We start from the raw sequence: 13,098 nt of genomic DNA on the forward strand, positions 1-13,098 counted from the left end.
TTTTTTTAATCATAATTGATATTTTTATTATTATTGTTGTTGTTGTTATTGTTGTTGTTGTTGTTGTTGTTAGTATTACTATCACTATTATTACCACCACCACCACCACCACCACCACCACTTACTACTACTACTACTACTACTACTACTACTACTACTACTACTACTACTACTACTACTACTACTACTGTCAACCACCACCACCACTATTATCCACCTTTGCACTAGAACTCCTACTAACTTACTTTTCCCTTTTATCCTTTATTCATCTGTCCTTCTCCCCCTCCCTCATTCCGTTATCACCCAGCCTTCCCTTTGCACTAATCCGCTGCACGTAATGTTTCCAATGTGAGGCTCGTGTGTAATAAATACGAGGTCAGTTATAATACGAGCTTAATACAAACGCAGGATCACTGGGAATTACTGTTCATCAGCATAACCCAGCAGGGGGCGGGGAGAGTGGGGAGAGAGGGAGATAGGGTGTGGGAGGAATACTCTGGTCAGCTTAGTATATGTTGGGGTTATGGTTTTGGTAATGTTTGTGTGTGTGTGTGTGTGTGTGTGTGTGTGTGTGTGTGCCTTTAGGATACTGTGTTCTTTTTCCTCATCATGACTGGTTTGGGTTAGAAATTCGAGTAACGTTTTTCAGCAGCTTCATATGACACTGTTCGTGTTATGCTTTCACACCTTAATTAAACGCCATAAAAGTTCGCCAGGTGCTTTATAAAACAAAAGAAAACACACGGAATTACAAAAGGCACGCGAATTACCTTAGCTATTCTGTTTCATTTTCCCCTGCCTCTCCTGTTTCCTCCTTCCCTCACTTTACCGTTGTTTCCTCTGTTCCTTCTCATTCTCGTCTTTCATGCCTTGCTCTCCTGCTTTCCCTCCCACTCTCCTTCCCTCCTGCTGGCCTCCAACCGAGGCAAGAATGGAGAAGTGCCCTATCTTAGTCTTCCTCTCTCCCTCCTCCTCATCCTCCTCTCCCTTCCCTGCCTTGCCTACCAGTGAGGTGTTGTGAATATGTCATAAGTTCCGAGAAGCCGGCGGTGGTGTGGCGTCAGGGCGGGGCTGAAGAGGCGTCCGCTTGGAAAGTTGGGTGAGGTTTGGGGGATTAGTGTCCTCTCGCAACGCTGAGTCCCTGTGGCTTGGATGTTTGGGTAAGTGTGAGGTTTGCTTTGATGCTGAGAGAGCGCCCCTGTGATCTTTGACTCCGCCGGTTCAAAAGGGTGAACTTTGAACCTTGTCTCTTTTGTGCGTCTCTTTGTGTATGTGTGTGTGTGTGTGTGTGTGTGTGTGTGTGTGTGTGTGTGTGCACGTTCAGGTTTTCATGGAAAGCTGCTGGGTTATGCAAAGAAGTGAGGGAAAAGATCCAGTTCTCTTGTTGCAGCTTCAATTTTCTGGGGGAAAATTGCGAAATTTGAAGCCTGATCCTTTTGTGTGTGTGTTCAGTTTTTAATGGAAAACTTCTGGTACATGAAAGGAAAAAAATAAGGGGAAAAATGCTGCTCCAGTCGTGTCGAAGATTCAAATGTCGGCGGAAATAAAATTCGTGTTAAGAATATAAAATAGATTTTGTGGAATAACGTAGTTGTTATTTTATTTTATTTTATTTATTTTTTTTAATCGTGCACATCACAGAGTGGAGACCAGCGTTCATTATCAAGGAAGTAAGAGTGAAAGTAGACGTTATTTTTTGTCTGCGGAGGTGCAAGACACTAAAGGTGCGTGGAAACTGTGAACATTTCTGAAGGCAATATTTCATGTTTTTTTCTTTTCAATCTTTTCCTTTTCATCTTTTTTGCGCTTCATACTATTTTTTTTTTTTTTTGTTCTTTTGGTGTCATGTGTTTTCCTGTGTGTACGTGATGAAAAACACACTCATTTGAACCACCTGACACACTCAACCATTCACAACTTCCCTGAAACACGACGCTTGGGAACTTACGAGTCACAAAAATAAATGACAAAACGTAACTTCAATTTCATATCAATCTTATCCCATATTCAGAATGCCTTTGGTACACGCGAGGTTCTGGAAGTTTTGGTTCAGACGCTGGAGATTTGCGGAAAAGGAACTGAAGTAAGATGCGGGGCTTGGAGTGAGGGAATATTGTCTTCATGGAATACAAGTTAAGGTCTCAGTGAAAATTAAAATGTATAATCCACAGAAGGAACAGAAGTTAGACGTCATGTAGAAGGAGGAGAATTTTCTGTTGCTTTTTGTGGGAGAAGGTCGCAGGTAAGTTAAGGTCAGGTCACGTCATGTCGTGTTAAATAAAATATGAATCATGAGGGGGAAGGGAGACGAAAGGTTATGTACGGGGGAAAGAATACTATGTGTTGTACGCTGAATTAAGTATAAGTGTCTGATTAAAGAGAATACACCATATGCTAGGCAACATTCAGACATACCGTGTGAATTTCTTCGGTAAGGAAGCATGAAGAGAAGAGAAAGAGGACAAGTGAGTGAGTGAGTGCGTGAGTGAGTGAGGGAGGGAAGTCTTGCATAGAGAAGGGGAACAAAACTGGAGTATATGCTTTATGTATGGAAGAAAGGGTGAATTGAGGTTAGGGGCTGGAGGGAGTGCTGAACGGTAGAGATTGAGGGAAATAGATGTGTAGTGTGGATTGGAAGAAAAAGCACACCAATACCCACATCCTGATCTATGCGTTTTGTCCATAACGTGTCCCTGAAAAGACTGAATAGAACTGCACTTTTATCCACTGGTACTCAGAGGCGTGAACGTGTTGTGTTGGTAGTGCAAGGTGGAAGACAGGGACAAAATGGCGATTATGTTCATTAGGAGGCACTGAAAATCCCAAGAGACGGAGGGACAACAAAGAGAGAGAGAGAGAGAGAGAGAGAGAGAGAGAGAGAGAGAGAGAGAGAGAGAGAGAGAGAGAGAGAGAGAGAGAGAGTAGCTAGGGAATTCTCGGACACAAAGACCTCTCCATTCGACCTCTTTTCAGGGCTTATGATAAAGTAATGTGTGACTATTCGGTGATAGAGGGAGTTTATTATGTCTCTCTCTCTCTCTCTCTCTCTCTCTCTCTCTCTCTCTCTCTCTCTCTCTCTCTCTCTCTCTCTCTCTCTCTCTCTCTATCAAAAAAACCAGCATGCAGTTTTATAGATTACACTAAAACCACCAGTATTTTATCAGGATGAGAATATTTAAACTCTCAAAATGGTCCAATCGTGGCTGTGTGTGTGTGTGTGTGTGTGTGTGTGTGTGTGTGTGTGTGTGTGTGTGTGTGTGTGTGCAGCAAGGCGTGTCGTGGATGGGGGCTGGGACGTGTGGGGCCCAACACGGCTGCTTAACACTCACCCGGAGGCAATTAAAGCCCAGGTGATCGGTGGGTGAAGGCGGAAGAGGTGGTGTTAAGTCTTCCTGGCAGGTGTGTGTGTGTGTGTGTGTAGGAAGAGGAGGAGGAGGAGGAGGACTCGAGTGCCGGCAATACTTCAGCGCTGAGTCGTGGCCGGGCAGATGGCGGAGCTGTCTCAGGTAATTACAGAGGCGGAGGCTCGGGAGTTTATCGTGTGTGTCCGGCTAATGCCCGCGTGGCCCTGCCGGAATGCCATGATGAAAACGTCCTTTATCCTGACGCTTGACTTATGCCCTGTGCTTGAGAGGAGGAGAAGGAGGAGGACGGGGGGGACAAGGGAGCGAGACAGAAGGTGGGAGGACAAAGCAGACCGGTTGGTGTTGTATGTGGTCAGAGTTTAGGGTTACGTGGTTGATGTTCAGTAATAAGAGAAGCGTGTGTGTGTGTTGATCTAATGTCTTTTGTTACACTTGAGTTTTTTAGCGTCTCCATCACCTGGCGTCACGTGTGCCCGGTGTCCCCGCGTCAGGTAGTGTAGGTACAGAAATGACAGAATAACGCGAAGGACAGGTAAATATAGAGACAATTACAAGAGCAGTATTACATTTTTTCCCTGCCGTCAATATCGAGGCACGTGCATGACCTAGAGAGAGAGAGAGAGAGAGAGAGAGAGAGAGAGAGAGAGAGAGAGAGAGAGAGAGAGAGAGAGAGAGAGATAACAGTGGGGCGCCCTATTTCGTCGTCGAGGTTAATGAGAATGTAATCAAGGGAGTAATTTACCTGACAATTACATCCACGCACACTGTAACCCATCCACCTCCACCCACTCACCCACGCACGTACGCACCCACCCACACTTAGATAATGCAAAACTTGGTGTTTGATCTTTAAATATGAGTTTGGGGGGAGTTAGAGAGAGAGAGAGAGAGAGAGAGAGAGAGAGAGAGAGAGAGAGAGAGAGAGAGAGAGAGAGAGAGAGAGAGAGAGAGAGAGAGAGAGAGAGAGAGATATTTTGTTGGGTATTACAACTAATACTACAGTGTGTGTGTGTGTGTGTGTGTGTGTGTGTGCAAACATTTGACAACAAGTAGGTTTTTTTTTTTTTTTTTTTTTTTTCTCTCTCTCCCTCTCCCCATTATAAGTGTTATTTTTGTTTCGTGCCTCTTCTTTATCCTCACGCCGTCCAGGAAGAAAAGGGAGGGAAGAAATAGGACTAAGAACACTGGTTACGTCTTAGCTCCCTTTAAGCAATAAACATCTCCCTTGCTTGTATCCTGTCATTTTTCTGCGTCCTTTTTATCAAACTCTCAAGGGTGTCCTACCGCCTTCATTGTAGAAGCTCATGGATGTCGTCTATCAGTTTATTCATTGCTTAACGAAGTTCAAGACTGTATTTCGAGGTGAACATAAGGTTTTTGTCATCTCATATGGTTGAGAAGCTTCGTAGACATAGATAGTTATATGGCACGTATGAAAATAGCTATTTGGTAACAGTAGTATTACAAAATAGACGCCCACATCCAGGCAGGACTCCCAGCTCCTCTGCCTGGTCCCGCAGAGAGGCGAAGATAGAGACAAGCTGTGGTGAATTCCACTCGTAGTCAGGGAGTCGCGGGAGCAGTTAGCGGAGTACCCGGTGTGTGTCATACAGAAGGGAATATGAACGTAATTTGCGCCAACCAAATCTCCCTCCGTCGAAATAGTCTCGGAAGAAACGTCCCACTCCTGCCGCGCCAGCTGGTCTCCGCTTGTGCTGGCGGTGGAAAAAATCCGATAGACAGAGTTTCCCACTAGTAGCACGGCGACGTCAGCTGGCCAGGACGAGGAGGAGGACTCCAGCCTCTCGAGACCTGCGTGAGAGGTCTGGAGAGGCCGCAGGCAGCTCTCGTGTGCCCGTGGAGGACTGAGGTTGTAATGCTGTGGTTCTTGTGGTCTGCATGCGACGAGGTGTTGTTCGTCCCAGCGGTAGTCCCGAGTCCTTGGCGGTGTTAGTGGGTTTTCTGGCAAACATTCCTTCCCTCTTTCGCTTTACCTACTCTCTCCTATCTCTTTCTCTCTCTCCCGGACGTTGCGTGAAGCAGGAAGGAATATTCTCCTCCTCCTCCTCCTCCTCCTCCTCCTCCTCCTCCTCCTCCTCCTCTCAGGACCCTCTCTCCTCTCTCCCCGGCCGGGGCTTGGGGGAGAAGCTTTCAAATTTATTATCCCATTAATATCTTCATTGTTTCCGAGGGTTTCATTTTTGGTGTTGGAGGAGCGGCCCAAGCAGAGGCGCCGGTGATGTAGCATGATGGATACACTCATTAGTGGGGTGAACAGCGCACTCCCGCACTCACCACCCACCACTGCCGCTCTCACCACCACACCACCATCACTACAGCTTTATGCGCTCACCACTCTGTACTTCACCATCACCACCACTACCACCACTACTGTCATCACCATCGTTGCTATCTCTCACTTCTTTCAGCAGTAAATTATCTCTCTCACCTCCACTTCTACCACCACCACCACCATCACCACCCTCTACTTTCACCATACAGTATCACCATCACCCCCACCATACACCGCATCCACTGCCACCAAGCACATTCCTCCCTCACTACCACATTATCCCTCTCTCATCACCACACCCCCCCGCCTCCTTCACCATCATCTTCATCACCAGCCTCCCTCACTCTCCCTGCCATTCCAGTCTTTACTATCCCAAGCACCTCTTTCTTGTTCACTGTTTTGGCTATCACCATCTTGTTATCACTCTTCACTACTATCTCACGCCCTCCCTCACCTTGCATTCCCCTCTCCCCCCAACCCTCCTCACTCCACCACCACCACTACCACCAGCATCTTACACTCGCACGGTCTCGCCTCTAGTACCACCACTGCCACACACACGCTCACCTCTTCACACCCCGCACGCAGCCACCCACTCCTCGGTACTGTGCTGCTTACACTCACCTGTACCTCTGTCGCTTCCTCTTCTCACCTGGCAGCTCACCTCATCCATCTCACCTTGCTTCACACTTTGCAGAACTTGTCTTTTTTTTTTTTAAGTTCTAGAAGGGAGACAGTTTTGGCATCCTTCTCTACCCCTTTTTTCTATTTCTCTGCTTTTTTTCCTTCTTTCTCTATTGCCTTAAATAGTTTCTCTGTTTAGTCTATGTAAGCTTACGTGATTCTATTTGATAATACAACGGTGAGATAAAGATTTGTCATAGTAAATGCGTGGACATCTCTCTTATTGTTACCCTTGTTTCTCTCTTCCACAGGTATGTACTTGAGTGCGTGTGTGAAGGATCCAGCAACACCCGCATTCCTTCTCCCACGGAAAGCAAGACGCGCCTCGGATCAAATTGCGTATGTTATTCTTGTTGATTTCTCGTCCTTATTATGGTGAATTCACTTCGACGTCTCGTTTGGAGGATCCTTTTAATTTTGCTCGCGCAGTTTAGTACCTTGTTGTATTTTTATTCTGAAAGGTCACCGAGGCATTGCAGTCACATATGTCGAAATAATTGTTCGGCGGAGTGAGCGTTGGAGTGAAAGAAGAAATTATTATTGAGGAAAAATAACTGGTGGAGGAGAGGTACCGCGAACAGGGAGGGAGGGAGGGAGGGCAGTGAAAGAGGATAGACAGGGATAAGAAGGGAAGAGAGACGGAGAACAGAGGCAGGAAGGATAGACCGAGAAAGGATTGACAGGGATAAGAGGATGGGAGGGGAGAGAGAGAGAGAGAGAGAGAGAGAGAGAGAGAGAGAGAGAGAGAGAGAGAGAGAGAGAGAGAGAGAGAGAGAGAGAGAGAGAACTGGAGTGAAATATTAAACATGATAAAAAAAAAAAATAGACAGGGGGGAAAGAAAGACATGAACCAAAAAAAAAGGAAACAAATAAAAGAGGAACATTTTGCGTTATAACGACAGTCTGTTTACACTTTTCTAATACGAGAGAACAGTGAATAAAGAGAGGATGAATAAACGAAGAGAGAGAAGAAGGACAGAAGAAACAGACGCTATAAAACGGAAAAGACAGGGAGGGGAGGGAGGGGAGAAGGAATAGCCAGGGATAAGATAGAAGGGAAGAAATGGAGGGAGAGAAGGAATAAATATGAATAAGAGGGAAGGGAAGACGAGGGAGAGAGGGAGAGAGAGACAAAAATGAGAGAAAAGGGGAGGGGAAGAAAGGAATAGACAGGGATAAGATGAAAGGGAAGACGGGGAGAGAGGGTGAAAAGAAAGGGATAGACAAAGATCAGAGTAAATGAAGGAAGAGGCAAGGATAAGAGGGAAGAGAAGGCGGGGAGGGGAAGAAATAGACAGAGATAGAAGAAAGTGACAGCAAGTGGAGTTGAAGAAATTCTCTTCTTGAAACGCAGCAGTCTCCTTGTCACGTAGATATGTTTGGCCAGCATGCAACCCTTGCCCTGCTGCCTCTCTCTCTCTCTCTCTCTCTCTCTCTCTCTCTCTCTCTCTCTCTCTCTCTCTCTCTCTCTCTCTCTCTCTCTCTCTATCGTTTTTCGTTTATATCTTTTCCTGGCCACAAACAGTCATCCCTTTCCTTTCTTCCTCTTCCTTCTGTGTTATTCTTCTTCCTGTTTCCTCCTTTTCCTTCATGTTTTCCTTATTCTTCCTGCCTCAGCCGCCATCACCGTTTCTATATTTTCCTTCTCCGCTGTTATCATTGTTTAATTTTCCTTTTTCCTTCTTCTTTTTGCCCTTATTTTCTTTTTCTTTTCTTCCTTCGGTCGTGTTATTCATCGCCTCCACCACCATCACCACCTTTTTATTTTCCTTTTTCCCCTTCTCCACCGTTATCATCATTTCCTTTTCTTCGTATTTTCTTTTATTTTTCGTTCTTCTTTTTCCTCTTCCAGCATCAGTATTTGTTTTCCTTCCTCTGCCTCTCTTCCTTCATCATCTCCTCTTCCTCCTCTTCCTTCTGGGCTGTTATTCCATTTCCTCCTTCCTTCTTCGTTTTCCTCCTCCAAGATGGCCACAGTTTCCTTCCCTTCCTGTTTTCCTTCTTCTTCTCATTTTTTTTCCGTCACTGCTCTTCTCTTTTTCCGTCTACATCACCGCCACCATCGTTTCTTCATCCTTTTTTTTTCCCTTTTCATACTTTTCTTTCTTTTCTCTGGCCGTTTCTCGATTTTTATTTTTCTCTTCATTCACCGCCACCACCACCACCACCACCACCACCACCACCACCACCACCACTACTACTACTACTACTACTACTACTACTACTACTACTACTACTACTACTACTGCTGCTGTTTCTCCTCCTCCTCCTCCTCCTCCTCCTCCTCCTCCTCCTGGTCTTTTCTTCCTGTTTCATTCTTCCTCCTCCTATGCTTAGAACTCTCCTATCTCTTGGTGTTTCTCTTTTCTTTCTCCTTTTCTTCTTCCTTTTCTTCCTCCTTTTACATTCTCCTCGGATCCTTTTTCTTTTGGACACTCCTTCACTTCCTTTCATCTCCCAAAAATATACACACTTTCATTTACCATCACCTGATACCTCTCTCTCTCTCTCTCTCTCTCTCTCTCTCTCTCTCTCTCTCTCTCTCTCTCTCTCTCTCTCTCTCTCTCTCTCTCTCTCTCTCTCCCCCCCCCCTTTTCGTTTCCTTCCCCCTTTCCTCCCATTCTCTCTCCCTTCCTATAGTCTTCTCTCCTCTACTGTCCCCTCCTGTCCCCTGCTGTCCCCTCTGAACGACCTTGCCTTTTAAATATCATACCGCTACTTATTTGCATGCTTAATTTATATGGTGTTAATTGGATGGGTGTGGATCATTTTAATTAAAAGTAATGTGGGAGTTATTGTTATTATTGTCATTATCATTGCTATTATTGCTGTTATTAATATCGTTACGGTTGCCATTATTATTATTATTATTATCATTGTTGTTGTTATTGTCATTATTACCATCATAGTTATCGTGATTGATGTTGTTGTTATGATGCAAGGGATGGTTTGCGAATTTTGTGAAAAGGTTCCGTGTTTTCTTAGCATAATGTTTTATGATACATGGGCGTTGTCTGTGATGATAATGAATTAATATTCCCTAGAGAGAGAGAGAGAGAGAGAGAGAGAGAGAGAGAGAGAGAGAGAGAGAGAGAGAGAGAGAGAGAGAGAGAGAGAGAGAGGGCCGTGCAGCTCCCATGGACAATCGATGAGGACGGAGAGAGAAAGAGAAAGAGAGAGAATGAGTAATGGTGAATGGGGACGGGGCGAGGCTGAGGGGAGGAGGGAGGGAAAAGGGGTGAGGGGAAATCAACATTAGCCCCGTCGACCCCTCCTGCTGGAGAAGAGAATGGGGGGGGGGGTAATAAGGAGAGGCAAAAGTGGTGGTACTCGTGCTGATGAGGCGGTGAATGACGTATGTAATGGGCGTGTAGCTGCGGGATTCCTGTAGTAGCAATAGTAGTAGCAGTAGTAGTAGTAGTAGTGGTAGTGGTGGTGGTGGTAGTGGTTGTGATTTCTTATATAACATCCAATTACTGCTGATTACACCAATAGGCTTCATGTGTGTGAGAGAGAGAGAGAGAGAGAGAGAAAGAGATGAGATACGAAGTTTTGCTGGAACGACGTGGAATAGACGGGCAGCTGATGGAGATACCTGAAGGAGATCTGAGGAGACGTTTGTCCTGCACTGGGGTTCATGAATAGTGATAATAGTGACAATAGATAGTGATGATGATGATGATGATGGTGAAAATATAGCAAGTGGTTTGTCTATACTAGATTTTTATTACCTCCTTCATCATCATCATCATCATCATCATCCTATTGGTGGTGGTGGTGGTGGTGGTGATGGCGGTAAGGAAGAAAAGAGAGCGAGAGGAAGGACGATTCTCAGCCTGTCGGGATTATAGGAAAATCTTCCCTAAATTTAGAGGACGCACGATCCAAGAGATATCCAGCGCGTCTCTCTCTCTCTCTCTCTCTCTCTCTCTCTCTCTCTCTCTCTCTCTCTCTCTCTCTCTCTCTCTCTCTCTCTCTCTCTCTCTCTCTCTCTCTCTCTCTCTCTCTCTCTCTTGAGGACTGCCACCATGAGTTCCCTTCTTTATATACCTTAATGGAGACACACGTAGGTTTGGAACACGATCCTTCCTTCATGCGCTGCTCCAATGCACAGTTTCCTCCCTCTTCGCCAAAAAAGGAATGGGTACTTTGGCTTTCCTGAAAATTCACCGCTCCTATTTTGTAGCATCTGAAATTGCGCTAAGGAAGATTAACGGAGGTCCCTGCCGTTTTCAGATTTGCTCGTGGCGGGGATGAGTGAGTGAGGGTGAAGGAAACTCTCGTGGTATAAAGATTAGGGAAAAGTGTGTGTGTGTGTGTACGGAGAAAGTGTATTTAAACGAAGATAACACACACACACACACACACACACACACACACACACAGAAATAAATGAAAATAAAGGTTATATATATTTTTTTTTTGGGGTGAAAGTAAATACTGGAAGTTCTGAGAGGAAAATACAACTTGAAAAGAGGGAAAAAAGATAGCGAGCATGGGTTTTTAACGTCAAAGGAAAGAGGAGAGAGACAGCAAGCAATACTGCATTTCACCAAAGCACAGCCGGAAACGTAAAATTTGCGCACCCTGTTACAGCTACAGGAGGCAAAGTTACAGTTCTAACACAGTGCCACGGGCCGCCACCTCCATGGGTGCCACATTTTACTATACAGATAACAGTGCGCCATGAAGAGAGTGCCATAACTTAACGCGGGCAGTGCCACACTTCAACACCCGGGGCCACATTCCAGCAGAAAGGGGGTGCCAGGTTCCAGCAGGGGCAGCGGTTCTCTGCAAAATAGTGCCACGCTCCGCCACGGAATATGAGACTTAGCCTCAAAATGTGGCACTCCGCCTTCAGTTTTGGAGGCAGTCTTTCTCAGGATTCGTGGCGCTACAGTGAAAACCGATAAGCCTGTTCCCTGCAGCTATTTATACAAAGTTTTGCTCTAAAATGCGAGAGAAATTCTTTTTCTAAATGTGTGTGTGTGTGTGTGTGTGTGTGTGTGTGTGTGTTGGGCTGGGCGGGTGGGTGGGTGAGAGAGAGAGGAAGGGTGAATGAGCCTCTCTCTCTCTAGTCTAGTGTGTGTGTGTGTGTGTATGTGTGTGTGTGTGTACTAATGAGGGAGTGGCGGAGTGGCCGGGGAGCAGCTGGCCTGGAGTAATGGACAATCCTACCTCTTGATCACACTGTCATTTGGGGGAGTTAATCAATCACGCTGCTGGAGATGACTTCCTCCCCCATGTCCTCTCTCTCTCTCTCTCTCTCTCTCTCTCTCTCTCTCTCTCTCTCTCTCTCTCTCTCTCTCTCTCTCTCTCTCTCTCTCTCTGTTCTTACTTTTTTTTCAGTCTTTCTCTTCTTTGTTGTTTCTGTAAATATTTCTCTTTCATCCTGTCACTTTTTTATTTCTTTTTATTTTTTTCTTCGATTTTTTTTTTCTTCTCCCACACTCGTTCGTTCGTATTTTGTTCCTCTTCCTGTTATTGCGCCTCACTCTTTAAAGTTTTTATTTTTTTCTCCCTGTTCTCATTTTTCTTTCCTTTTTTTTAGTTAATCATCTCATTTAATTTATGCGTGTGTACTCTCTCTCTCTCTCTCTCTCTCTCTCTCTCTCTCTCTCTCTCTCTCTCTCTCTCTCTCTCTCTCGCTCTCGCTCTCTCATTTATCAATATCCCTTTTCCTTTCCTCGTCTTTGTAATTAATATTTCCTCTTTTTTGGTACTGGTTATAAATAAAAAAATGGCGCCTTTCCCTCCTCCTCCTCCTCCTCCTCCTCCTCCTCCTCCTCTTTGAACATTCAGTTTTCTTTTTTTCCTCTCTCTGATGTTCCTTTTCATTGATTTTTCCTTTTTTTTCTGTCTTTTTTTTTTTTTTTTTTTTGTGTGTGTGTGTGTGTGTGTGTGTCTATGCGTATTTTGTCCAGGCTCTCTCACCAACTCGGCTCTCCACTCTCCCTCTCTTCCCTCCTCTCCCTGTCGTTCTCATTCCTTAATTAAGTTGTTAGGGACACCTTGCCTCTCCCCTCACTCTCTTCTCTCCCTCTCGCCTTTCCCCTCCTTGCCTTTCCTCTCCTTTTCAAATTGCTTCCCCTCAATGAAGACGTTACGTACTTTATCCCGAGAGAGAGAGAGAGAGAGAGAGAGAGAGAGAGAGAGAGAGAGAGAGAGAGAGAGAGAGAGACTTCCACAAATGCCAGAAAGAGACTCAAAAGAAAGGGCAATAGTAGATAAGAAAAATATAGAGAAAATATTATTAGTTTGTCGTCTGATTTTTCATATATATTTTTTTTAAATGGTTGAAGGAAAACAGTGAGGCCGTGTTTGATAATTTTATTCGAGGCTATAGAAGTTGCTTATATGATGAATATTTTTAAGTTCGAGTATAAATTTTCGTTTCCAGCATATATAGCAATAATTTTGTCCCTTTTTTATTTATTTATTTTTTCCTTCCATAACTTCAATTAATAGCGTATGGAGGGAAAAGTTTTGTATATAAAGAGAGGAGGAACGTCAGGCACTTATTGTTCATTGCCTCTCGTTGGTTAATGCTTTGAGTGCCCACCTGCTGGAACCTCCCATGGAACCTCCCCTCTGGAAATCACAATTCTTCCATGCCGTAAATAAAATTAACATATCTTTCACTTTTAGCAGAATTTCGACATTTTTTTTTTTTTTCTTCCCATGAAGTTTACCGGAGGATATGTTGGTGGGGAGGAGCCTTCCACTGTGCATCTTCTGCGTCACGTTCTGTTGTAC

General features: G+C 44.9%; 1 protein-coding gene across 2 annotated transcripts in view; it reads left to right on the forward strand.

Annotated features, from left to right (window-relative positions):
• LOC135114047 (uncharacterized) overlaps positions 1-13,098 on the forward strand; it is a 121,193-nt gene that overhangs the window by 53,031 nt on the left and 55,064 nt on the right. For both annotated transcript variants that reach the window (XM_064029699.1, XM_064029700.1), the window contains exon 3: positions 6,594-6,681. In XM_064029699.1, the coding sequence (XP_063885769.1) occupies positions 6,594-6,681 (88 nt within the window). The remainder of the gene's footprint in view (positions 1-6,593; positions 6,682-13,098) is intronic.

Source organism: Scylla paramamosain, chromosome 27 (assembly GCF_035594125.1).
Source record: "Scylla paramamosain isolate STU-SP2022 chromosome 27, ASM3559412v1, whole genome shotgun sequence".
In the NCBI taxonomy this organism is placed as follows: Eukaryota; Metazoa; Arthropoda; class Malacostraca; order Decapoda; family Portunidae; genus Scylla; species Scylla paramamosain.